This window comes from Cladophialophora psammophila (genome assembly GCF_000585535.1).
Source record: "Cladophialophora psammophila CBS 110553 chromosome Unknown aczJe-supercont1.12, whole genome shotgun sequence".
Lineage (NCBI taxonomy): Eukaryota > Fungi > Ascomycota > Eurotiomycetes > Chaetothyriales > Herpotrichiellaceae > Cladophialophora > Cladophialophora psammophila.
The window spans coordinates 107171-129708 of record NW_006912933.1 but is presented as its reverse complement, the minus strand read 5'-3'; the positions used below and the strand labels follow the sequence as shown (position 1 = coordinate 129708).

The 22538-nt window shown below is 49.3% G+C and overlaps 10 protein-coding genes across 10 annotated transcripts; 6 read left to right on the top strand and 4 right to left on the bottom strand.

Moving 5' to 3' along the window:
- Nucleotides 1-372: 372 nt before the first annotated feature.
- On the top strand, nt 373-1457 carry A1O5_07724 (uncharacterized protein; the record flags this gene model as incomplete). Its single annotated transcript, XM_007748313.1, has 3 exons — nt 373-563; nt 616-911; nt 970-1457. 3 exons carry the CDS (start codon nt 373-375, stop codon nt 1455-1457), a joined length of 975 nt encoding a protein of 324 aa, XP_007746503.1.
- Nucleotides 1458-1531: 74 nt separating this feature from the next.
- Nucleotides 1532-3761, bottom strand: A1O5_07723 (uncharacterized protein; the record flags this gene model as incomplete). The annotated part of the gene is made up of 6 exons (XM_007748312.1): nt 1532-2427; nt 2495-2829; nt 2888-3210; nt 3271-3347; nt 3455-3692; nt 3759-3761. 6 exons carry the CDS (start codon nt 3759-3761, stop codon nt 1532-1534), a joined length of 1872 nt encoding a protein of 623 aa, XP_007746502.1.
- Nucleotides 3762-4386: 625 nt separating this feature from the next.
- Nucleotides 4387-6261, top strand: A1O5_07722 (uncharacterized protein; the record flags this gene model as incomplete). Its single annotated transcript, XM_007748311.1, has 5 exons — nt 4387-4486; nt 4547-4610; nt 4680-5059; nt 5135-5707; nt 5786-6261. 5 exons carry the CDS (start codon nt 4387-4389, stop codon nt 6259-6261), a joined length of 1593 nt encoding a protein of 530 aa, XP_007746501.1.
- Nucleotides 6262-7286: 1025 nt separating this feature from the next.
- Nucleotides 7287-7615, bottom strand: A1O5_07721 (uncharacterized protein; the record flags this gene model as incomplete). Its single annotated transcript, XM_007748310.1, has 2 exons — nt 7287-7401; nt 7461-7615. 2 exons carry the CDS (start codon nt 7613-7615, stop codon nt 7287-7289), a joined length of 270 nt encoding a protein of 89 aa, XP_007746500.1.
- A 588-nt stretch (nt 7616-8203) lies between these two features.
- On the top strand, nt 8204-8691 carry A1O5_07720 (uncharacterized protein; the record flags this gene model as incomplete). The annotated part of the gene is made up of 2 exons (XM_007748309.1): nt 8204-8236; nt 8296-8691. The coding sequence occupies 2 exons, from the start codon at nt 8204-8206 to the stop codon at nt 8689-8691; spliced, it is 429 nt and encodes a 142-aa protein (XP_007746499.1).
- Nucleotides 8692-9172: 481 nt separating this feature from the next.
- On the bottom strand, nt 9173-11029 carry A1O5_07719 (uncharacterized protein; the record flags this gene model as incomplete). Its single annotated transcript, XM_007748308.1, has 2 exons — nt 9173-10030; nt 10094-11029. 2 exons carry the CDS (start codon nt 11027-11029, stop codon nt 9173-9175), a joined length of 1794 nt encoding a protein of 597 aa, XP_007746498.1.
- A 351-nt stretch (nt 11030-11380) lies between these two features.
- On the top strand, nt 11381-12312 carry A1O5_07718 (uncharacterized protein; the record flags this gene model as incomplete). The annotated part of the gene is made up of 4 exons (XM_007748307.1): nt 11381-11527; nt 11603-11843; nt 11894-11977; nt 12029-12312. The coding sequence occupies 4 exons, from the start codon at nt 11381-11383 to the stop codon at nt 12310-12312; spliced, it is 756 nt and encodes a 251-aa protein (XP_007746497.1).
- Nucleotides 12313-13110: 798 nt separating this feature from the next.
- Nucleotides 13111-14995, top strand: A1O5_07717 (uncharacterized protein; the record flags this gene model as incomplete). The annotated part of the gene is made up of 2 exons (XM_007748306.1): nt 13111-14382; nt 14462-14995. The coding sequence occupies 2 exons, from the start codon at nt 13111-13113 to the stop codon at nt 14993-14995; spliced, it is 1806 nt and encodes a 601-aa protein (XP_007746496.1).
- A 1116-nt stretch (nt 14996-16111) lies between these two features.
- A1O5_07716 (uncharacterized protein) lies at nt 16112-17951 on the bottom strand (the record flags this gene model as incomplete). The annotated part of the gene is made up of 7 exons (XM_007748305.1): nt 16112-16262; nt 16332-16495; nt 16546-16662; nt 16720-17004; nt 17057-17288; nt 17347-17652; nt 17704-17951. The coding sequence occupies 7 exons, from the start codon at nt 17949-17951 to the stop codon at nt 16112-16114; spliced, it is 1503 nt and encodes a 500-aa protein (XP_007746495.1).
- A 770-nt stretch (nt 17952-18721) lies between these two features.
- Nucleotides 18722-20343, top strand: A1O5_07715 (uncharacterized protein; the record flags this gene model as incomplete). Its single annotated transcript, XM_007748304.1, has 6 exons — nt 18722-18779; nt 18837-19036; nt 19215-19438; nt 19488-19623; nt 19675-19842; nt 19894-20343. The coding sequence occupies 6 exons, from the start codon at nt 18722-18724 to the stop codon at nt 20341-20343; spliced, it is 1236 nt and encodes a 411-aa protein (XP_007746494.1).
- Nucleotides 20344-22538: the final 2195 nt, after the last annotated feature.

The window sequence follows — 22538 nt, the reverse complement described above, 5'->3', positions numbered from 1 at the left end:
ACGGGGATAATAATCCGTCTTGCTTATGATATCGGGCTTAACCGTGTTGACGAAGACGAAGATCAAGAGCCAGGAAGAACCCCAGATGATGGATGCTCCGCCGTGGAAGAATGGATTCGCAAAGAGGAGCTTCGCCGGTTGTGGTGGGTAGTATGGGAGATGGACACCTTTGGAGCTACCATTTCATGCCAACCATATAGCCTCGACAGACGTCGGGTGCAGGTCCAGCTTCCAGTGTCCACCAAACATTGGTTTTCTGGAACTCCTGTCAAGTCCGCTACTCTTGGAAGCCAGCTAGGATCGGTTTGGAAAGCTCTGAAGAGTTCTCCAAATCAAGACGAACGAGCATGGTTTTTGATTAGCAACTACCTCATGGCATGCGCGCACGACGCTGAACGTCGGCCAACAATCATCTCATCGGAGGAAATGGCGGAGTTGGAATATGCCTTGGGCTGTTTCAACTTGGCGTTGCCGACTCACTTCCACCTTTGCACATTCTCCTTCGACGATGAGGACTTTGCGAAGAGCAACTATATTCTTTCGACGCAACTCATGATCCAAACGTTAGTATCTCCGAGATCCTGGCACCACTTTTGTCATACTGATGCACGTTAGCGCCCGGGTATGTTTGGAAAAGGCAAAGGAAGCAAAAGCCCAGCAGTGCAGATCGTTATCGACAGAGTATCGCAACGATGAATTCACCAAGAAAATGGCATCAGAATTGGTCCGCATTGTCCACGCATGGTCGCCTGGACGTATCCCTTTGAATCACCCTATTATGTGTTGTACCTTGCTAGGCCCAGGAGCCTTATTTGTTCAGAATGATGACTTCACACAGCAGAGCCAGGAGGTTTCAGAATTGTTCCTGTTGCACTGCTCTAAGTATTGGAATCTGGGGAAAGTGATGCTTCGTATGTGTTCCTTGTTTGGACTACCCTATACATTTTGAGTATGCGCTAACATGTGCAGGGTTGCTTGAAATTATCAAAATTTACACTGAATCGAGTCAAGACGTGGCTGAATCCAAAGAGAAAGAACTAGTGAGGCGATTTTCGATGCTCATACCGCCTCACCGTAAGAGAAGGTGTTCTATTGCGTCCGCAAATGATCCGGATCCTCGCCTGCCAGACTTAGCTATTTTGAACGCCTCGCTTGACTTCAACCAGAGCAATTCATCTGCGACCGAACATCTGCCGGTTGTTGATGCTGGGAAGTGTATTGGTCGAGTGAAAGACGGAAATTTTGGAGTGCGAGCCAGGCCTCAAAATGAGGATCATGCCGTATCCTCGAACACCACCTCGGCTCACTCCGATTCCGACAAAGGACAACACAATTTGTTTGACAACATTTTCGACGACATTGGGCAATATGTCTCTGGAGATAGTCCTGAATTCAACAACTCATTTCTACATGTTGTCGGTGCGCCAGGGCATGTGGAAGATGACTGGATGTTATAAACATTGACCATTTGGCATCCGGAACGCATTATACCACCTGCGGAAGAGGAAACAAAATTCATTCTCAGATGATACTACTGTTGGAATACAGCTAGCAACTCGATACGTCCAGCGTCCTGCTTGATATCACCAATTGTTCCTGTAAATGTCTTGTTGGGCAGTGAGTTGTGCACCTTCGATCCTCTGTTTTCAGCCAACCAACTTGACGATGCCCTTTTACCCGTGGAGGTGAGAAGGATATCAGCAACAGAGAGCTCTGCAGGAGACACCACGCCTTGCCCAGCACGCCAGGCAACGTGGTCGTCTGGGCGAACAAGTACAACATCCCGCTCCCAAATATCGCGAACATTTCTCTCATTCGGAAGGTGGACGACGTCGAGCGGCACGTTGAGATGCGACGCCACAGAGGTAAATTCTTTCGCAAACTCTCCATTCGTTGTGAAGTCTATCAGGGTATATTCTGATCCGAACAAGTCATAGATACTTGTCTTGCCGTCTGCGAGGAAGACGTGCGGCGCTCGAGCTCCTGGCCATGTTGAGGGTGTGTAGTTCCTTACATTCCACTCAGGCTCTTTCTCAAGCCCGCCGTCAGCGGCTTTGTCCGTTAGCACAATTGGAGACCTATTGTACCGATAGCCCATTTCAATGCCGAGATCTTGGTTCTCGCCATCATTGGCTAGCACATGAGCCCGAATTTGTCGACGGAGCTCCTGGCCTTCGAGCGTGTTGGAAATGGCCACTGTATGCCCTTGTCTCTTGACCCAATCAATGTACTTTAGATGAACCTGGGTGTGAACACCAGACATGTCGACATTCCGCAAAGCGACCGGGCGGCGCTCTGCTTCATACGAATCCAAAAGCGAACCACCGCCATAGCCGTTAAGGAAGGCAGCAAGTTTCCAGCCGATATCGAACGCGTCTCCAAGACCGGTGTTCATCCCATAGCCGCCGAAAGGGATATTTTGGTGCGCTATTCCGTCAGTGAGCACTTTTATTGCAACCGAGCAGCCCGAGCTAGGCCAACGAAGGGTTCTTACCAGAATCACCCACAAGGAATACCTTTCCTTTCCCAGATCGATATTGGTCGGCAACACACAAATTTGGTCGCCAAGAGCTCTGGACCAGAATTTTGTCGATCTTAATCTTGTGCTTCGTGGCAGAGCCACCAAGAACCTCATATACCGCCTCCGCAGGATCAATATTTCCCACATCTGTTCCCAAGGGAATCGGCAAGTGGGCTGTCCAAGTATCTTTTTCATCCTGGCTGATAATGATGCCGCCATTTGAGAAGAATATGTGCCAAAATTGGCCCTGCTTATGAAGGCTTTCGAGATCCCGAGATTTGAAGTGGACGAGAAACATTGCCATAGGCCTATCAGATACTGGTCAGGAGGGGGGGGGGAGAGGAAGCAGGAGTATTTGTCTCTTACATTGGTCCTCCTGTGAGCTCAACGCCTATACTTTTCCTGACTCGACTCCCAGCACCATCACAGCCAGCCACGTATTGGCTCCGGATCATGTGGAGGGCACCAGTCGTCATATCTGTCAATTCAGACTCGACAGCGTCTTCAAGCTCTGTGAGTGACTCGAATTTGACCCCCCAGTAGCTGTCAATGAGAGGCTCTGCCTCGATCACTTCTCTCAGCCAAGCTTCAAAGATTTCTTGGGAACATCTTTGATAGGGATAACGAGGCATGGATCCATCATTTCTTTCCTGTATCTTGGATTGACAGACGCTGGGAGACGGTAGATCCTGCTCGGTCTCGTCAGGGTGTCTGCCTCAAAGAAGCCGGTAGCCTTCAACTTATCGTACCCACTTTGCAATCAGTTCTCCTCCCTCGGAGAGGCCGGTGCTGAACAAACAATCCAGCGAATAGTCGGCGGGGACACCTGCAGGACCAAATCAGCCACAACATTCAGACACCAAACCATGGATTCTCCCTCGCCTCCAACCACGCCGTACCCTCATCAAGCCATGTAGATCTCGGTCGATTTACCTTTCTCTCGAACTTTCCCAGCGAGACCCAATCTGCCTAGCAGTTCCATCGATCGACAATTTGTGATGTCCATTTTCGGCCACTTTGTCGTGTCATGATTGCGTTCCACAAGGACATTTCGTATACCGTGCTTCGCAAGCTGCAGTGAGGTGATGAGGCCAGCCGGACCTCCACCGACAACCAACACAGGGGTTTCAGATGGAAGCACTCGGGCCGCTTTGTTAACTTGCGCAATTTCCTTTTGAGTGTTCAGTCAGTAGTTCTAGATTCATTTCGTCACCCGAAGTGGAGGTACTTTACTAACCATGTTTTTATAAGGGTGAAACGGTCCTAGCAAAATCTCAATTGAAAACAATGCCAGTCACTTCTGCAAAAGTGCATTTCCTCCTGGCTGTTAAAGAATTGCCGTCTCCTGGACTTATCATATCAGCATTGCGCTCCCGGCTTCGCGGTGGCGTCCGGTCATTTCCACATATGGAAAGTGATACCGTCTTTTTCGGATTTGGTAACTCTACTATGCCTGATCGGTAGCATCACCGTGCCCACTTCCGTAATTATGCCTTTTATGGTCCCACAAAGGCAACCCAACCTGGTTTGTGGGACGAATTCCGGGGTAATTGACAATACCATTTCACTCATTTACAGAAATCCCGCGTCTACACTAGTAAATAGCATTCCTAAGACGGCGAAGTCTTAATCGGGTCATGATACCGTGCCCCGGGCTATTCGCTTCTATCTCCCCAGACGTCCCTCCACATTTCTGGAGAAATAGATCGGGAGTACCTTGGACTCTGGGCTATGATATTGATATTGATATCACCAACACCCACACCCACACCCGCACCCGCACACAGCAACATTGGTCTTTCCTTGACTTGCCACTCGAGTCTCTAGTTTGTCCAACATACTGGAAACAAGTTCGCATTGCCTCTATGGCTTTCCTTTTCATCATTCTCGCTGTGTCTGCAGCGGCTGCCGGTCTGGTATATATCTACCTCTTTGTCGGCAGGAGAGGTCGCCACTACCCTGATGGTAATTTTCATGTTTCCACCATCCCTTGACTTCATGGCCTAATGCGCTGACGCTTTTAAGGCCCGCCTACTTTGCCGCTGATTGGGAATCTTCATCAGCTCCCTCGAAAAGGGGCACACTTCAAGTATGGTGCATTTCGCTCTGCGTGATTGGAGTATAGGATTCTCTGACCAAGACACCCCCATCTCCTCAGGTTTACTGAGCTTGCCAAAACCTACGGTGGCATGTTTTCACTCAAACTTGGGACCGGCACCGCGGTTGTCCTCACCGATCGCCGCATAATTAGGGAGCTATTGGACAAAAAGAGCTCGATTTCCAGCAACCGGCCGGTATCGTTTGTGTCACAGAACATTATCACAGGCGGTGACCACCTCCTGGTCATGGACTATGGGGCTAGGTGGAGGGCATTCAGAAAGCTGATTCACCAAGAGTTCATGGAATCCATGTGTGAGAAAAATCATATCAAGCTTCAGAATGCCGAATCGGTTCAGATGCTACGAGATTTCCTCATTTCTCCTGAGAATCACATGCTGCACCCCAAGAGGTTTAGCAACAGTGTCATCATGTCCATACGTGCGTATAGCCTTTCCAACGAAGGTTGCCCGAGAAAGAAACGAGAATGCTGATTCTGAAGATGATCGCGGGTAGTCTTTGGCATTCGGACTCCATCTTACGATACTCCTCACATGACAAAGTTATACGACCTGATGGAAAGCTGGTCCAAAGTCATGGAGACCGGTGCCACTCCACCAGTGGATTTCTACCCATTTCTAAGGTGGATTCCAGAACAATTCCTCGGAAATTGGGTCCGTCGATCAGTGCATGTCCGGGACGAGATGAACGCGTTATATAGCCAGGTTATTTCCAGTGTGGTCAAACGCCGGGAAGTGTCAGGCAGCAAAGACTCCTTCATCGACAAAATCCTAGATAAGCAGGACAAGCTCGGGATGACCATGCACGAGGTCTACTTCCTCGGGGGTGTCGCGATGGAAGGAGGCTCCGACACGTCGTCTGCCGTCATCACTTCCTGCATCCAGGCACTCACAAAATGGCCACACATCCAGAAGAAAGCGCAGCAGGAAATCGATGCCGTCGTTAGCGAGGACAGAAGCCCGGTTTGGTCCGACTACGCTAAGCTACCATATGTGAATGCGATAGTCAAGGAAGCGATGAGATGGAGGCCTGTTACACCGCTCAGTTTCCCTCACTGTCTTGCTGAAGGTACGATACACGATTCTCTCCCCCGCTTTCATGACATCAATGGGCACGAAGCTGACATTGTGACTTGGTACGACGCAGACGAATGGGTCGACAGCAAATTCCTGCCCAAGGGCACCATCGTCATAATCAACGTGTGGGGATTACACCATGACGAGACGAAATTTCCCAACCACGACATCTTCGACCCAGATCATTATGCGGGTCGCACATTACTGGCATCCGAGTACGCGGCCTCAGCCGATTACGAGAGCCGCGACCACTATGCCTACGGGGCCGGGCGTCGTCTGTGCCCCGGCATCCACCTTGCCGAGCGGAACCTCTTCCAGGCGATTTCCAAGCTACTTTGGGCGTTCAATTTCGAGAGAGGGGAGGACGAGGCTGGCGGGCCAGTCGAACCAGACACAGATCCCATCACGGGCTATAGTGAGGGGTTTCTTGTTTGTGCAAAACATTTTCCTTGCAAGATTACGGTCAGGTCGGAAATGAGGAGGGAGACGATCATGAGAGAGTTTCAGCGAGCCCAAGAGGAGGTTTTCCACAAGTACGAAGATTAGTGTGGTCTTCAGATACTTTCTTGTGTTGATAACTCAATAGCAAACTGTGCTACCGCGTTGTCCGGCTGCGGACAGAGGATCCTGTGTCTGATGAGTACTGTGAGCTCTTCCCATTTCTCTACATATCTTAAGACTAGCGATTCTTACGTTCTATAGTAGAATACAGGGCTACTATTGTAACAGATCACTTCGGGGTTCGGCATGCACGCGCAACAACGCACAGAGGCCTGTCCAGCAGGTCGGGGATCGAGAATGCCTTTCCGGTTGACACTGACAGAACAACACCACTAACACCACTCAGAGAGGCGACAGCTAGGGCAACGAACGCCTAGCTGTTTGTCCGCATTGAACGGGGGGATAGGACTGATAAAGCACTCAAGAATAGCTCGACGGCATCAAAAGAACCATGACAACTTGTTACTCTGTTCAAACTGTAAAGAATGGCACACTGCCAGCACTATAAACTGTCCTGCTCTCTCAATCTATTTTGGTTTGACATGTGACCTCACAGGCCTCTGCCCTGCCAGTCCACCACCCCAGCACTGCACAGCCACCTTGGCTTGTTACACTACCTTTTTGGGTATCCCTCTGGCCGACCAGCCTCGCGCTCGAGGCTACCCTGTTCGGCCGACCTGTCATTCCTGCCTCTGGCCCGAGTCCATTTTAAGGCTGTCTAATAAAGAACCACTCCTTCTATCCATACTGACTTATATACGGACTATGACTGAGAACCCTGCCTTGTGCTGAGTAATACGGAAGCAGCTCTGACAGACTTCTCCGAACGCTCAATTCCTCGATCTCAGCAGATTAAACGTTTTCTCCTGGGCGTACCTAGGAACGGGAAAGCGTAATTCTAACCTAGGTACACCTATATAAAGTAATATTGAAGAGCGGAGCTTTATCTAGAAATGGCTTCAGTGCCAGAACTTCAAGCATTACCACAGCACTCTTGGTTGCATGAACAGACCAATCATCAAACCCAGTCCCGCGTGTGAGCTCTTTGGTTCCCACTGTATACCATGATCTCAGTCGAAGAGCTGATACAGAGTACCAGGCTTCAACATCCACACACGAGATTTAGTCTCTGAATGCACCAAGTCGGTCGCAGCTTGGGTGTCCACTCGATATGGCTTGATAGCGCTTTCAGGTTCTGTCAGTGCGGATCTGACACTCACCAAGTGAATGTCGAGCAGGCGTACCTTTCATCATGGAGGCACCAAATCACTTTTCTCGGCTCATTCAGCCATTGAACTTCGTTCCGCAGAAATTGGGCGGCAGAACCAGTGAAGGGTCGGCCATCCAGGTTTGCCAGACCCGCAGCCCCGAGTATCGCAATGTTTGGTTTTGGTTCCATGGTTTCTAAGATGCCCTTGTATGCTCCTAGATGAGCATTCCAAAGAACAACCTTATCATCAAAGCGAAAATTGAAGGGTAGTTGGCCTCCGTCACAGCTGGAGAACTTGTTCTTGGGGTTGTCCAAGAATGCGACAAATGAACGTTTCCGTTCAGGCACACATCCCGTATGGTTCAAAGGCCCAGTTTCCCGCGCCAGCTTAGGCCGGTCGATGGAGTGTTAATAAAGCACAACTAGAACGGACCGTATAGTATTGACACCTGCATTTTTCCCTGTTTGTGTCAATCCCCTTCCATCTTCTCGTGCAAAATTGGGCGTCATGCTCTGCGTAGTACTGATCATCGCGAGGCGGACTTTCCCACGGAACCAACCTTGCGATGAATTTCTGGTACGCTGGGATCACATAGTGGGCCAATGGGGAAGACTACCCATGGGTCAGTCATATTGTCTTCGAAGAAATCTTGAAGACGGACAAGTTTTGTCCAGCGAATATAGCGTCGCCTCTGGGTGCTGATTGAGAGTGACAAACGCAAGAACAGTTCTGAAATCTACCATCTCTTGGTTAACCAGTCATACCCTGCAGCAACAATGTCCTTTAATCCGAGCTTGGATGTGCCAGTGGTAAGTGCATACGTGGTCGATGCTGCTGCAGCGTCCTACTGAGACCTTTCCGACTACAGCTTGATCACCCCCCAGACAAAGTCGGTGGCCCCGAGTCGACAGGCCTTGTGGGATACACCTTCTTTTACACATACCCAACCGGACTTTCATACAAGATCAGCTTTGACGAGAAGACTGCCTACTTCACCCTTCCACCAGGCGCACTAGCAGTCGATGGGCGCTCGTTTCTCGGTGTGCCATACAGGTGTAGAGAGCTTCGCCCTGATCTCTTCCTGGCACACTGGATGGTCCCTGGACGACAGGGTCACGTAGCGTTGGTTTTTGACCTTGCCAACAACCGCGTGGATTGTGCCGCACTCATGCCAGGCTTGTTTGAGCCTTTTGGCCGTACTTCATTGAGCAAAATATGGCGAAACGGGGAGAACGCCATTCAGATTACCGAAGGCCAGAAGTAAATTAGTTATTTGTGCGACAATGACAAATATCGAGTATTAGGACGGTTTGAAACGCGGTGTGATCGCCAGCACAATTTACAATAGGACGACGCCGCCATGGATAAAAGCGACGGAAGCATTTTGGAATGGCGTTCTTGAGACAGGCCAAATGCCTATATAAACAGGAAAGGAATCGCTGAAATGGCAGAGAGAGACATCTCTCTGGATAAACAAATGCTATCTACCACCCGGACAGTTCTGCGTCTCACATCATTGTTCTGTTGCAGGTGCCCTACACCCAATTGGCTGCAGTGCTATACACGAGAGGTTGTTTTCTCTGCAACTCAAGACCGAAAGACGCACAAATCGAATAGCAGAACGCCATTTTAAATCACAGGCTGATGAGTAGTTTGATCCTGGATCTTTGGAAAAGCCGCTAACAACACCCACTGGTCGTCTCTTCAACTTCCATCAACATATCACTCTAGCCGCTGATTGACCCTTAACGGTGGAGATAGTCTCGTAGAGCAATCTCTGTCTCTTCTAGATTCTTGAATCTGCCCACAATGTGTTGATCTGGCCTGATCAAGATTCCACTTTCGCCATTTGTCAAGCCCATCAAACCTGACCACCTCCCGTCCAAGTCCAAAAAGTCTACTCCAGCACGCCAGATTCTGACAGGGACTGCGCGCGCTGTCAGATAGTGAACCGCGGTGTCTTGCGTTCCAAATTCGCAAGTTACCAAAAGCACAAAGGTATCACCGTCGATTAGATCGAGTGTTGAACAAGTCATGCCATGTCGTCTGATCCATCCATGAGGCAAACGAGCTCCAGGCGCACACCGGGGGGCGAAGTCTCGGCAGCTTTTCAGACGGCCTTTGAGATTATCATTATACTCGTAACCAATCTGAAGATATATCGAGTCGAAGTGGTCCACATTATCCCTGATGGCGTCTTCAATCTGTTCCCGGTACTCTGGGTTCTGCACTCTTGCTTGAGGGTCAGTTCCCGAGGCTTCCACAATAACCTCTCGTAACTTTCCCAGTTTTTGTTGGTTGATGAAGCTCTGTACGGCATTTGCGATTGCAAGCGGGCGTCTTTCGTGCCCGTAGCATGATAGGAACTTCTGCGGCGTGTCAGTCCATTTGCTCTCGACGGCAAAAGTTTTTGTCACAAGGTTATGCGCGTCCGCAAAACCTGTGTTGATCCCGAGTCCGCCAGTAGGGGGGAATGCATGAGCGGCGTCTCCAACCAAGAAAGCTGTCGGGTGGGCGTCGGAACTGTAAAAGTCGGCTATTCGAGGACTAGTGCTCCAAAATGTGATGTCGAGGATGTCGAATTCGAACTTTCTTCCAATAGCCTGAAAAATGTGTTAACGTTAGTGGCTCAAACCCGTAAGAGAAAGTTTATGGCTTTCACATACGTTCTCGATCGCAGAGCGACAGGATTGTTCTGTAAATGTTTCTGCGGGGGTGACGGCGGGATCGTAGTCCATCACATATACCCAGCTTGAAGAGCGATCGTAGCAAATGAATGTACCGTTTTCCTTAGGACTCATAATGAACCACAAAGTGCCACTCTTCAGCTTCCTCAAGTTCGCGTTGAAATGAATTGATATATGGTGGGCTGGAGCTCGAGAGTGGCCATCGACGACCGAGAAAGGGATACCCAGTCGCTCCCGGGATCGCGCGTTGGCTCCGTCGCAAGCCAAAAGATACCTGCTCCGAATTTGCGTGACTCTTTTGGTTCTTTGGTTCCACAGACAGGACTCCTCGTACTCGTCATCAGTGCATAGGCTACCTAGCCATTCGATTCCTCTCCACACGGTGACCATGCCACATTGCATGGCTACATCATAGAGATAGTCCTCTAAGACAGGTTGTGGCATATTGAATAGGGGCTCCGGGGTGATCTCTTTGGTTTCGGGCCACTGCCGTTCATAGGGGAGGTTACCGTATTCAGTACCTGTCATAGAAGCCGCAAATCTGACCAGATCTCCGTCGGCAGGACTCAATCCCAGACTTCGTAGCAGATCTGTGTCCAGCCCGACCTGTCTGAAAATCTCAAGTGATCGAGGATTGATCGCATGTGCCTTAGGTTGTCCCAGCCGAGTGGCGTGTCGTTCCACTATGGTGCTGCGAATCCCATATTTGGCAAGAAGAATGCCACAAAAGACACCGACGGGTCCTCCACCAATGATCAATACAGGTACTTCGAGGGTCGGGAAGGCGCGTCGACCGTCGTCGGTAATGGCGGACTTGTGACTGTTGGGTATTGCTTGTGGATCAAGATGGATGCCATTCACACCATTAGTCTGCGGATGGGAGACCACGAGTGTGGTGTCCTGGTTGTGAGGCATACTGAGTGAATAAAAGAATCTATACAGAGAATCTAGTGTGCTTGAAGGGCCAAAGACCAGGGCGTCGCTGGTGCTTTGTGGTCATGTTTTATCAATTATGATGAACATCTAAGAATGAATGTTCTCAATGTCCCCACTCCGACTGTTGTAAACCCCGGAACTGGGAGTTGGCTGGTGTTCACAGAAACATAATTCCCCGGATGCCGAATACGGGACTGACATTTTCTGACTTGGCGCGCGATTCAATCGGCTTTTCATAAGACGATGCTATGTAACAATAGGTAGAAGTTCTCTAACTGATATGTTTGTCATCCTAACTTCCCTGTTGAGTCGGTCGTATGAGAGCTAGACATGTCGGATGATTTCTCTGCCAAATACACAAATTCAAATCTGGCACTTGATGCTTTACCCTTTGATTCATCCCTCTTTCGCGGGTGGCGACTTCGGCTCCAGGATGTCGAGCCACCGTTGAGTCCCGGCCTCACGTTGGCGGTTTTGGTACAGAGGCCCCGAATAAACTCAAGTGACGACTGATGCTAATGAATGATCGAGTGTGCTATGTTATGTGCTCAGAGGAGAGGCGATGTGGTCCCCGCGCTCATCGGTGACACATTGAGCGAACAGCCCGGCACTGATGCCGAAATCTTTTCTTCGGTCAGAGAGGCCATCACTCTAGTTGCCCCCTTTGTTGGCTTGCCAAATGTCATGCCGGCTTCATTTGGGGTGGTGGCAGAGCTCAATAAGCGTCAAGTTCAGAATCTCCAAATCACTCCCAGGCAAGTCGATCGGGAAACCATCAAGCTTGGAAAGTGGTGTTTACTATCGATAGGCCAACTTTCGCGGAAACCAACTATGTTGACAAAGGGTTGGAAATGAATGCAAGGGTATATCGCGGCGTAGGCAACTCTGAAGTCGGAATGATGATCCGCGAATTTTTCCCTGATCTATGTAAGTGCTTTGTGCCGTCTCAAGTCTACTGTACTATTCTGATTTCTCAAGCGTTTTGGGCAAACACGACAATCTTTGGGTATCTCCTTGGGGGAGGTAACGTCTTCCCTCTCAAAGAGGCAGAACTAGTAGTTGCAGCGGCAATCATCGCTTTAGGAGCAACTCGGCAAGCCCGAAGTCACTGTAAGGCCGCCATTCAACTGGGGAACTCGTTTCATAACCTTGATGCAATACTTGGTATCGGGAAAGAGATGTCACATTGGAGTGGACATCGACTTCCGCAGAAAGTCGATCTCCCCAAGCTCGTAAATGAGCTCGAAGCGTTGATGAATTGATTTAATTACCACCAGTACTTCTGGCGTTTACACTTCTTATATACTATACTATGCGAAGCACTCTTCGCGAGCACGCTTTCGTCGCTAAGAGCTAGGATAACCAGCCTGCACCTTCCCACGCTGTTCGGTGTAGGTACCTCGCTTGCGTTGACTTCTCGCTCCAGTCTCGGGTGGTAAGCTATCTTTCTGGAAGTTTCTGGAGCCCTGAATGCAGGATGCAGACTCTTGTTCAACCAATCTGGGACCATTAGTTGATTCACTGATTGGTTACTAGGAAGGGAAGTTCTGTCCGTGATGGTAATAGAGGCGGCTTCAAATAGCCTAGTACGAGGTACCCAGTAGGTGCCAAGGTGCCGCAGTGCCAAGAGATCTCCTAGCTACCCGATCAGGCTAGGTCCAACGGCCCACCTTGCTACAACGGCTTTAGCCCGGTCTCGAGTTTCCACGGAACCAATCTGGACCTCGCCTTTCACCAGAGACTTCTGGTTCAACTCTTTCCGGCTCCTCACCATTACAAGCTGACGGGGCAGTACTCGGTAGAAGCGGAGGTGAAGGCCGAGATGACTAGAGAGCTTCAGCCGTTTCGATTACCCTCGGAATAGCCTGCTCCATGGGTAGTGCCCGGACGGCCAGTCGATTTTCCACTTTAGGTCAGTACAGACAACGCTACTATATATCTGCAGAGTGACATAATCTTTGCGCAAGGGAAAAGCTCTGCCTAACCACGTCCTTATATCGGTGTCATCTCTTCGTATTGCAACGCGACCATATTTCATGACGATCTGATCAGGAATAAAAATGTCAAAAACAACTCAAAATGCCGTGGCAGAGTACAAAAAGAAGTTTCCGGACCTTCCTTGGACAAAGTTGAAGCCCGTTGGCAAGCATCCTTTTTTCAAATACCCAGGCTTCGCGCCCGATAAGAAAACGCTTCTTGGGAAGGGACATACCAAGCATCCCGGAAAGAGGCCGTTCATCAGCGAGGTCATCTATGAACACGATGTTGCCATTCAGCTGAGAGATGGCACCAAGATTTTTACAGACGTCTTCCGTCCCTCTGATTCAGAAGTGAGCAAGGTCCCTGTGATTATAGCCTGGAGTCCGTATGGAAAGACCGGGTCTGGGGTCCAGCGTTATGAGACGATGGGTCCGTTCTCCTGCGGTGTTTCTGAAGATACGGTTTCCGGTTATGAGAAATTTGAGGGCCCCGATCCTGCTGACTGGTGTCCACGGGGTTATGCTATTCTCAATCCTGACACCCGCGGCGCCACAATGTCCGAAGGTGACATCACCTTTTGCACAGAGTCCGATGCTTTGGACCTCTACGACACTCTTGAATGGCTTACTCTTCAACCATGGTGCAACGGATCAGTTGGCATGATGGGAAACTCTTGGCTTGCAATTCACCAGCTTAACTTCGCTTCCCGACTTAAGCACCCTACACTCAAGGCTCTAGCACCAATGGAGGCCGCAACTGACCCTTACCGAGACATAGCCGTGCGGGGTGGGCGACCACATCTAGTGGGATTCAACAACCTACTCCTGAGTGGGTTTTGTGGCCCCAATTCAGCCGAAAACTTTGCGGCCATGGTACGAAAGCGACCGCTCTATGATGATTACTGGGCAAGCAAACATGGTGCCACCGAGAATGTCGATATACCGTTGTACCTAACTGCCTCGTATTCATCATGTCTTCACACATATGGATCCTTTCGAACATTTACAACGGCCAAAACAAAGGAGAAATGGCTGAGGGTTCACCCTTATCAAGAATGGTCAGATCTATACCGACCTGAAATCGTTGATGAACTCCAGAGATATTTTGACAGATATCTAAATGGCACTTCCAACGGATGGGAGAATGATATTCCTGCCGTTCGAATATCTCTCCTTGGGTTCGACGGGAGTCCTGCCAAGACAGTTGTTGAAAGAACAGAGGCCGAATATCCTCTAGCTAGGCAGCAGCTGACGACATACCGTCTTGATGCTTCATCACATACTCTGACTAAAGAGAATCCTCCCAGAACATCGACCACGTCTCACAATTCTCACAGTCTTGATGCTTCCTCAGTAAGTCCAAAATAATGCCCTCCCACAGAAACCACTCTTTTATTCAATTACAGAGACGCTGACCACGATGCGCCATCAGGATTTCATCTTACACTTTGATGATTATACTGAGATCGCCGGCTCGGCTTCTGTTTGCCTCTGGATGTCTTGTGATGAGCATGACGACATGGATGTTGCCGTGCAGATCCGCAAAATCGATAAGCAAGGCAATCTTCTACAACACCTTAACTACAAATGTCCTGTTCCGGTGCAGGATGTCCCTGATGTGAATATTGCAAAGACGCTAGGTCCGCAAGGATTCCTCCGAGTGTCTCACACTATCAGTCGTGACTTCTCAGTCAAGGATGAGATCTACTATAGACACGATCGTCGAGAGCCGATTAAGCCAGGTAGCGTTGTGCCCGTAGAGATCCAGCTGTGGCCAATGGGGATGGTATTTGCACCTGGAGAGGGTATCATGTTGAGGATTTCGGGACATGATATGTGCCTTCCTGAGATCAGCTTTCTGAAACTTGCTGAACCAGACGACGACAACGTGGGTGACCACAAGCTTTACACTGGTGGAGAGTACGACTCAACACTTATTTTGCCAGTTATACCACCAGCGAAATAGGTTCCGGGACTTCAGGAACAAATGATTTAAAAATCCGGTATGAACCAGTGTCCAGTTGATAAGAACGTAGAGTCCAACGTATCGGCGCTCCGAGGCGGAGGGAAAGATCAATCTCAACTTTCGGGAAAGTTACTCCTTGAAATTCTACATCTGTGCCGTGTGCGTTGAAACTCATCCTGCCCCCTTCCCCGTTCCACAAGCCAAAGTATACTATTCGACGCCAACTTTTTTCTCCTTCTCGAATCTCTTTTCCGGCTCTTTTTGTCTACGGTCTTCAAATAAACACTTGAGCAGTTACTAATATTACAGCAGATCAGAGGAATGCTTTGGCGAATTTTGGCAGCATCGGAGGCTATACCATTAGCCATCCTACTGCTCACATTGCTGGTACTGCGTTCAGAGATGCATATAGCGTTTACGCTGAATGAAGTTCCAGAATCGAGGTCGGGCGATCTATTGGTTTCAACAGCGCCGTCATTATCTGTAGGCTGTTCCGGCTATCTAGGACGATGGAGATGGCTACGGCGGTGGCTATAGCGGTTGAAAAGTCTCCTATGACATCCTTGGGCGCCTCTGGCCTGCAAAACTTTGGATACTATTGCTGGTGCAGTCGGCACTGGTCTGTAATGGCCTTTTTCTTGTTTCACACCTGACGGTCGGAGTAGAAACATCGAAGGAAAACATTGGTGAAGATGATGATAAGGCTCAAACTTCGTGGTGTGAATGCCAAAGTGCAGAGCACCATCGCCGCTTTTGGGTAGTAGAAGCGATTCTTCTCGATGTCATTTCTTGACCGAGTCCGTCGCCCCAATGCAGCTAGGGTAGGACGAATAGGCTACCATGGCTATTGGCTTGTATCAACATCGACAGATAACATTATGCCCTAACGATGCGTCCAAAACGTGGAGCCACAGCCTGTACGCTGACCAATGTCATTAAACACTACCGTAGGTTTATCAGGTTGAAAGCCAACGCACATAATTCCCGCACCTCTACCAGAGTTCGAGGCAGCTGCCATAGTCATTGTTGGTGCGCTGTGTTTTGCCCATGTTCAGTACGTTAGGAAAGGATACATCTGGGAGCCCAAATGATCATTGTTTAAGCTCTATCGTTCATTCATGCAGGTGCGTATTTGAAGTCCACATAAACGCCGTCGTGGTATGTAGAAACGAAATTGTCCGTCACATCCAGCTGCTTTGTTTTCAACTTCATGTCATACTTACGGAAAAGGTGAGCTAGTAGCATCGTGCTCTCCGCATGCGCAACACTATCAAGCAGTTAATACGTATTATATCTCGGCAAATCTTTGCCCCGGGACTGATGTTGGCCGACTCACTTGATCCCAATGCACTGCCACACGCCTTTACTGAAGGTGCAAAGATATTGGTCAAGGCTCTTGCCCTCCGGACCAAGCCATCTTTCTAGATTGAACGAGCGAGCATTCGGACCCCAGAGATCAGTACTAAAGTGCATAGTGTATGCAGACATGCCGATGATAGTCTAGGTTGATTAGGTAGAGGACACAATCCTAAAGAATGAAAAGGACTCACTCCCGGAGGTACCACTTGACCATCCACAGTTAAAGGAGACGGACCGTTCGGGACTATTCTCGGAAGCAGTCCCGGGACGGGCATTGCCAATCTCAATGACTCTTTGACAGTTGCCCACTGGAAACGTCTCTATCAGTCTCATGCGAGCAGTGTCGGCAGGAAGGGGTATATCACCAAGTACTGAATATTTTCCAGCTGCTGCAATGGCGGCATAGCTTTTGAGTCCGGTATATTCTGTTTTAATTCTTGAACAAGCCTAGTTCTGATGCTTTCGTTGCTCAGGATATAAAATAATGCCGTGGCCACAGTGAACGCTGTCGTGTCAGAACCGGCGAGAAGGATGTCAACTGCTTCCATGGCCTGGTACTCATCGGAAAGGCCTTGTAAATTGTCAAAGATGACAGGGTGCGGCGATTTTCCCCTTCGGGTTTTATGTTGCGAGACAGAGTCTCTTGCGAACTGATATGCCGTAAGCTGGAGCTGTGATATTTTGGGGTTACTCAGAATATACCTCATGCAGATAGTGAATTTGAGCAACTGTTTTGTCCACCCGCGCGACGAGTGATAAGGGCAATCGCTCTGCAAAGAATAGTGTGACGTAGCTGTGCTGCAGAAGGGCTAACTGATCCCCACCCGAATCAATGGCCCTCAACAAGGCTGCATCAAAGCCGCCGGGTGTCTCGTGGATTAGATCCCGTGATCGTCCAAAGGCAAATTGAGAGATAACATCCACTGTTAGGCATCTGTGTTCGCATGATCAGCCTTTGTGAATAGCGCGGGCAACAACAAGATGCCGCTTACCTGAAGGCTCGACTGGCGTCGATCGGTCCGAGTGGACAGACCTCTCCTAGCTTTTCCAAAAAGATTTTGATCTTTTCGTCGATTATAGGCTCTAGTTTAAGCACACCAGTGCGCGAAAAGAATGGATTTAAAAGCTTCCTCCGTTCCTTGTGCAAAATAGGGTCGCATTCAGCGAAGACAGTATGTGCTGTGAGAAACCCGTCGTAAAAGGACTTGCTCTTTAGGTATGGCGTTGTCTGGTTGTATATTTCTTTGTACAACGACACGTCGGTCAAATGAAGCTCGTTTGGCCCAATTCGCAAGGCCCTGGTCCCTGCCATGGCGGTCAGAACAGATAAATGAAGACCATTACTTAACGCACCATATGCCTGATGCAGCTCCTCAAAAATGCGTTCCGGAAACTTTGCCTGCTGTTGCTCGAACAGCCACCTTCTCGACAGAGCCGCCTCGTGGGGGCCACGGAACTTAGCAAGCGGGTGGAAATAAAGTCTGTAGATCCAGGTAGTGGCGAGGCTGATGGAGAAGAGTACAATCGAAGCAAACGCAATCTCCAGAATTTGCTTGCTTCCCAGTTGGTCACTGAGTGCGCTGGAGAGTAAAGCCATTTGCACTGAGACGTGTTTGAGCTGAAGACTCAATAGGCGGGGATCCTTTTTGTTGCCTTTGGGGAAACCATATCAATGATGTACATCCACAAAGGCAGCAAAAAATTGAAGTCCATCTGTCATGACGACAAGGTCGCCTCCAGGGGGGCACAAGACATATAATTCCGGGGATGGAGGGAATCCCCGCATTCGGAACGCAGAGCAGTGGGCAGCAAAAGAATTGATGGCATTCTCCGCATGTCGGACCATGCAATTTCTGCTAGTCTAGAGCCACCAAGGTAGTTAACTGTCTACCCACGGAGCCTCCTAGCAATAGCTCTCAATTCTGCTGCTACACGGGTCGAGGAACGGCAATCACCTTGCGACAAATTACCGTCCTTAGGTCCCGGAGCGCAGCTCGTTCGGTAGGGTTTCTCAACGACATCCAAGCGTCTTGAACAGGGCAATCAGTCTGATGCCGGGCACGCTTAGATCTCGCGGCCTGAATTGAGGGAAGTTGCTTCCATCACTTACTTGCGGAATTGGATTCAAACATCCACGGGATGGGACGTACCACGTGACCATGTGTCGATCACTTTGCAGCTTTCACGACCTCCCATGGGATCCAAATCCTATCGGCTTCATGGGTGTTTGAATTTGTAGTATGGTCAGGCCACTGATACCGGATGTCAATTAAGGACAGCGGCATTTTTAGGTCAAATATCTTCCACCATGCTCGGTATTTATCAACTGTCGCTAGAGCAAGGTCTCCAACTCGAAGCGTGTTCATGATGGTTACCACAGCCTCTCGCCGATACAAAGACTTCTATGACTACATACCGCTCAAAGGTCAGGAGAATTTTGGACTGGTCTTATCTTCCCAAAAATGACGAACCCGTACTCTAGATGATCCTCGTGTTGCAGGATTGAATAATATCGATCCGTACAAATATTCACAAAATATTACCTCTTCGGAACTTGCAAAGCCGATCATTGCACTGTGGAAGCAGAAACTAGAATCTCCATTCTATGGGATAACCAGTGATGGTCATAAAAAGGAGAATTTGTTCCACCTGGAAGACGAGAATGCACCAACCGCCGAGATAGTGAGTCCGACATCCCAGGAACAACTCGTGTTGCCAATAACTTTGACAGGTTACGGCAGCCAAAACACTGTTACAAGCCTTAGCCCCTGAGATGAGGGCAAAGCTAACTTATGATCTGGACGATGAAGAATGGCATGCAGCCCCAGCAGGACCCCATTCAGAATCCCTGACTCATTAGAATTTAACTGATAGGAGAAAATGGAGCAATCCAGAGTTTATAATATTCGACGTGGGTGTCAGACTCGACCAACTCTCTGAGCATGAGCGAAAACTGGTCATGAAGCTTTTGAGAAGCGCTCTGAGCAAAGAGGGCTATGAAAAAGTTCTCGGCGCTATACAAACCAATGCATTCTTGGGAGAGCTCTGCGAGTCACGGGCTATACTCAATGACTGCAGTTACTTGTGAGTTCGCCCGTCTATCTTGACTTTCTGACGCACTGATAACAGCAAGTGTCATGATCTTCGGAACGCCATCGGTCACCACTCCCTGGGGGTTTGCTTTTTTTGGCCACCATACCTCCCTCAACTTCTTCTTCTTGGCCAAACAAATGACCATCAGTCCTGTCTTCATTGGAGCTGAACCAAATGTGAGCCTCTTGCTTCTTGTTGGTACAACTCATTTATGACGAATCAACTAGATCATTAGTCACGGTCCGCACAAAGGATTAGAAATATGTGTACGTGAGGAGGAACGTGGTTTGATGTTCATGCAATCCCTGCCTCAGGAGCTACAAGCAAAAGCACAAATCTACAAAGAATTACACGATCGGGAGATGCCTGCAGATCGCTGGAACCCTGCAGATCAGGTAACAATCCCCCCAGGGTTATCCGAATGGCTACAATCTGACTTGTAAAAGCGTCACCTTGGAGGTGCCTTCCAGGACAACAGAGTCATTCCCTACGAAGGAATCCTCGTGTCCACTTTGTCACTAGGCGACCAAGAAGCACTCGTCGAAGTAATATCGAGCTTCCTCGAGATTCTGCCGCATCCGGTCCTCACAGCACGCCTTGCCCAGGTCAGGCGTCACTTCGACGAAACCTATTTCTGCTGGATTGGTGGATATGACAAGGAAGATAGTTTCTATTACCGGGTCCAGAGCCCGGTCATTTGCGTGGAGTTTGATCATCATTCAGGCGTCTTCTTGACGAATTCAGACCCAAAGAAGTATCACGTTCACACTATCATCAGGACTCCCAATGGCAACGACTACGGCCGAGAGTGGCTGAGATTGTATCGCGAGGCTAACGCAAGCAACGATTCCAAGATGGCCAACGGAGCATGCACATCAGACAGGGTACCGGTTTGAGCACTCGTGAATGATCGCGCTGCGATGACGTTCGGATTTAGACGGGAGAGCATCGATATTGATAACAACGTCCAGACCGGCATTTTCTAAGCGCCCACGTAATGTTTGTCCCCACGGATGCCAAGTGAACCTGTCTTCAGCACGCATCAAGACCCTCGAAAGTAATGTTACGTGTGTCGCCACTTGGCCACCCGAGCAACGACCTGATGTGAACTGCAGTGTCAGGGAGTAGGACCAGACGAGAACGCTAGACCCACGAAATCGTGCTGGCTACCGTATTTGCTTTGATTGCCATAATAACCCATCTCTGTCTGACTTGCCTCGTATATTGTTAAGCATAAAACTTGGAGGCTCATGACTTGTGAAGAGCGCATAATTTCCACATCAGGCTCGGCGACAACACGCAGCAGAAAATGCCACAAGGGCCAACCGCCAGTCGCAAGCTCAGCAAAGAAGCCAATTCTAGATGATGAGAGTAGCTAGGCAGGGTGCCTAGGGCCCAAGCTTTAAAGGGGAAATAAAGAGACCAAGGCGCCGCGTCAACTCTCCTCCCTTTCCCTCGGGTATTGCCAGTCCCCCACCCTAGGCTTCCCCTAAACCGAACAACTTTACCCAGTAAAGGTGAGAGTTAGCTCCACTAGGCCTAGGGGCCTCAACCCCGCGAGCCCTAGTAGCTCACAAAACCGCATCCCTTCAAAGCTCATCTCAGGACAACGACCACCACAAAGTCTTCCCAGCAGCTTCAACTATAGGAAGGAGAAATGAGCACAACTGCATGCATAGAATGTCGGGCTAGGAAGGTTTGCAAACTTCCTCCTTGTCACGACAACTATCTTGGCCAACTAATTATGGTTGACATCAAATCTCTTGTCTAGATCCGCTGCTCACGACAGAGACAGCATGTCTTCGGTGCGTGCAGCGAGGGGAACGATGTCCATACCCGCAGCCTCCAGACCGAAGATACCTCGCTTCACTAAGATACCAACAAAAACCGGCTTCAAAAAATGTGTTTGAAGCACAACTGGGTTCGCCACGGAGACGGGTCAGATCAGAGACAGAGAGTCTGGACGACAGACCGCCGAAATTGTCGTCACTATCTAGAAAGAAAATCGCAGTACGCAAAATGACCAGATATGAGTCCCTCGCACTTCCCTTTTTCGTTGACATCTTGCAGATACCGCAAGATGCTGCCAAAATTTTCGCCCTTCCCTCGATCGAGAACATTGGATGGGTGGATGCGGCTGTCCCACAGAAAGAGATTGGCCTCTTTTAGATTGAGATTTACTTCACCAGGACGTTAACGGCCTCGCTTCTATTCGATTACCAAGAACTAGTTTCCGATTATCGTGACTCTTGCATCCCAGACTATGTTTGTCTCAGTATTTTTGCTGTTGCGTCTCTGTAAGTCGTGCTTTTGAAGCGACCCAGCCCCCTGTTCACTGCTCAGTGATTCCGAGGACTACTGACACCGAGGAATTCAACGAATAGATGTCTCCGCCCTACTTCGGAAAGCCCGATTGCCAGAAAGATCGACCTAGCCGCGTTCACGAGCCTTGGTCAGAAGGGAGAAGAGTGGGCTGAGACCGCAACTCGGTCAGCTTTGCTCAGTGCTGCAAACACCTCTATCTCCACAGTTCGTGCTTGCGACAAGTTGTGCCTGTATTGGTTCGCGGTAGGCCGAATCGACTGCTCGCGAATGATGTCTGGTAAGCCATTCAAAGCATCTGTTGATAGTTCCAAAACCATATTTGGGAATTTGACAACGAGTGGCACTAATGTGGAGATTTATCCAGTTGTTTCACGACAGGCTTTTGAGCTTCTTCGCGGGAAGGCAACTTTGAATCATGCAAATCGACAGTCTAATTCTTCCCAAGGCAAGCATTTCTCCATTCTGCAGCGCCTCAACTGGGCATGCAAATTGAAAACATGCCTCGCAGAATGTGAGGGAGCGAGCTATGCGTCTACTAATATCAGTCGATTCGTCTTATTTGAGAACTAGAATCGCCATTCTAGCGGAGCAGATGATCTACAAGGACATGCAAATGATTGGTTAATATGGGATGAAATGAGGCCGCAGTGCAGCATATACCATCTCATTCGCCTCTTCGATTTGTGGTAGGCATATTTGAAAGATCGAAGCACCCGAGCAGTTTTCCAGCTAACTAAACACTCAGGAGTCAGATCAAGCATCTTGT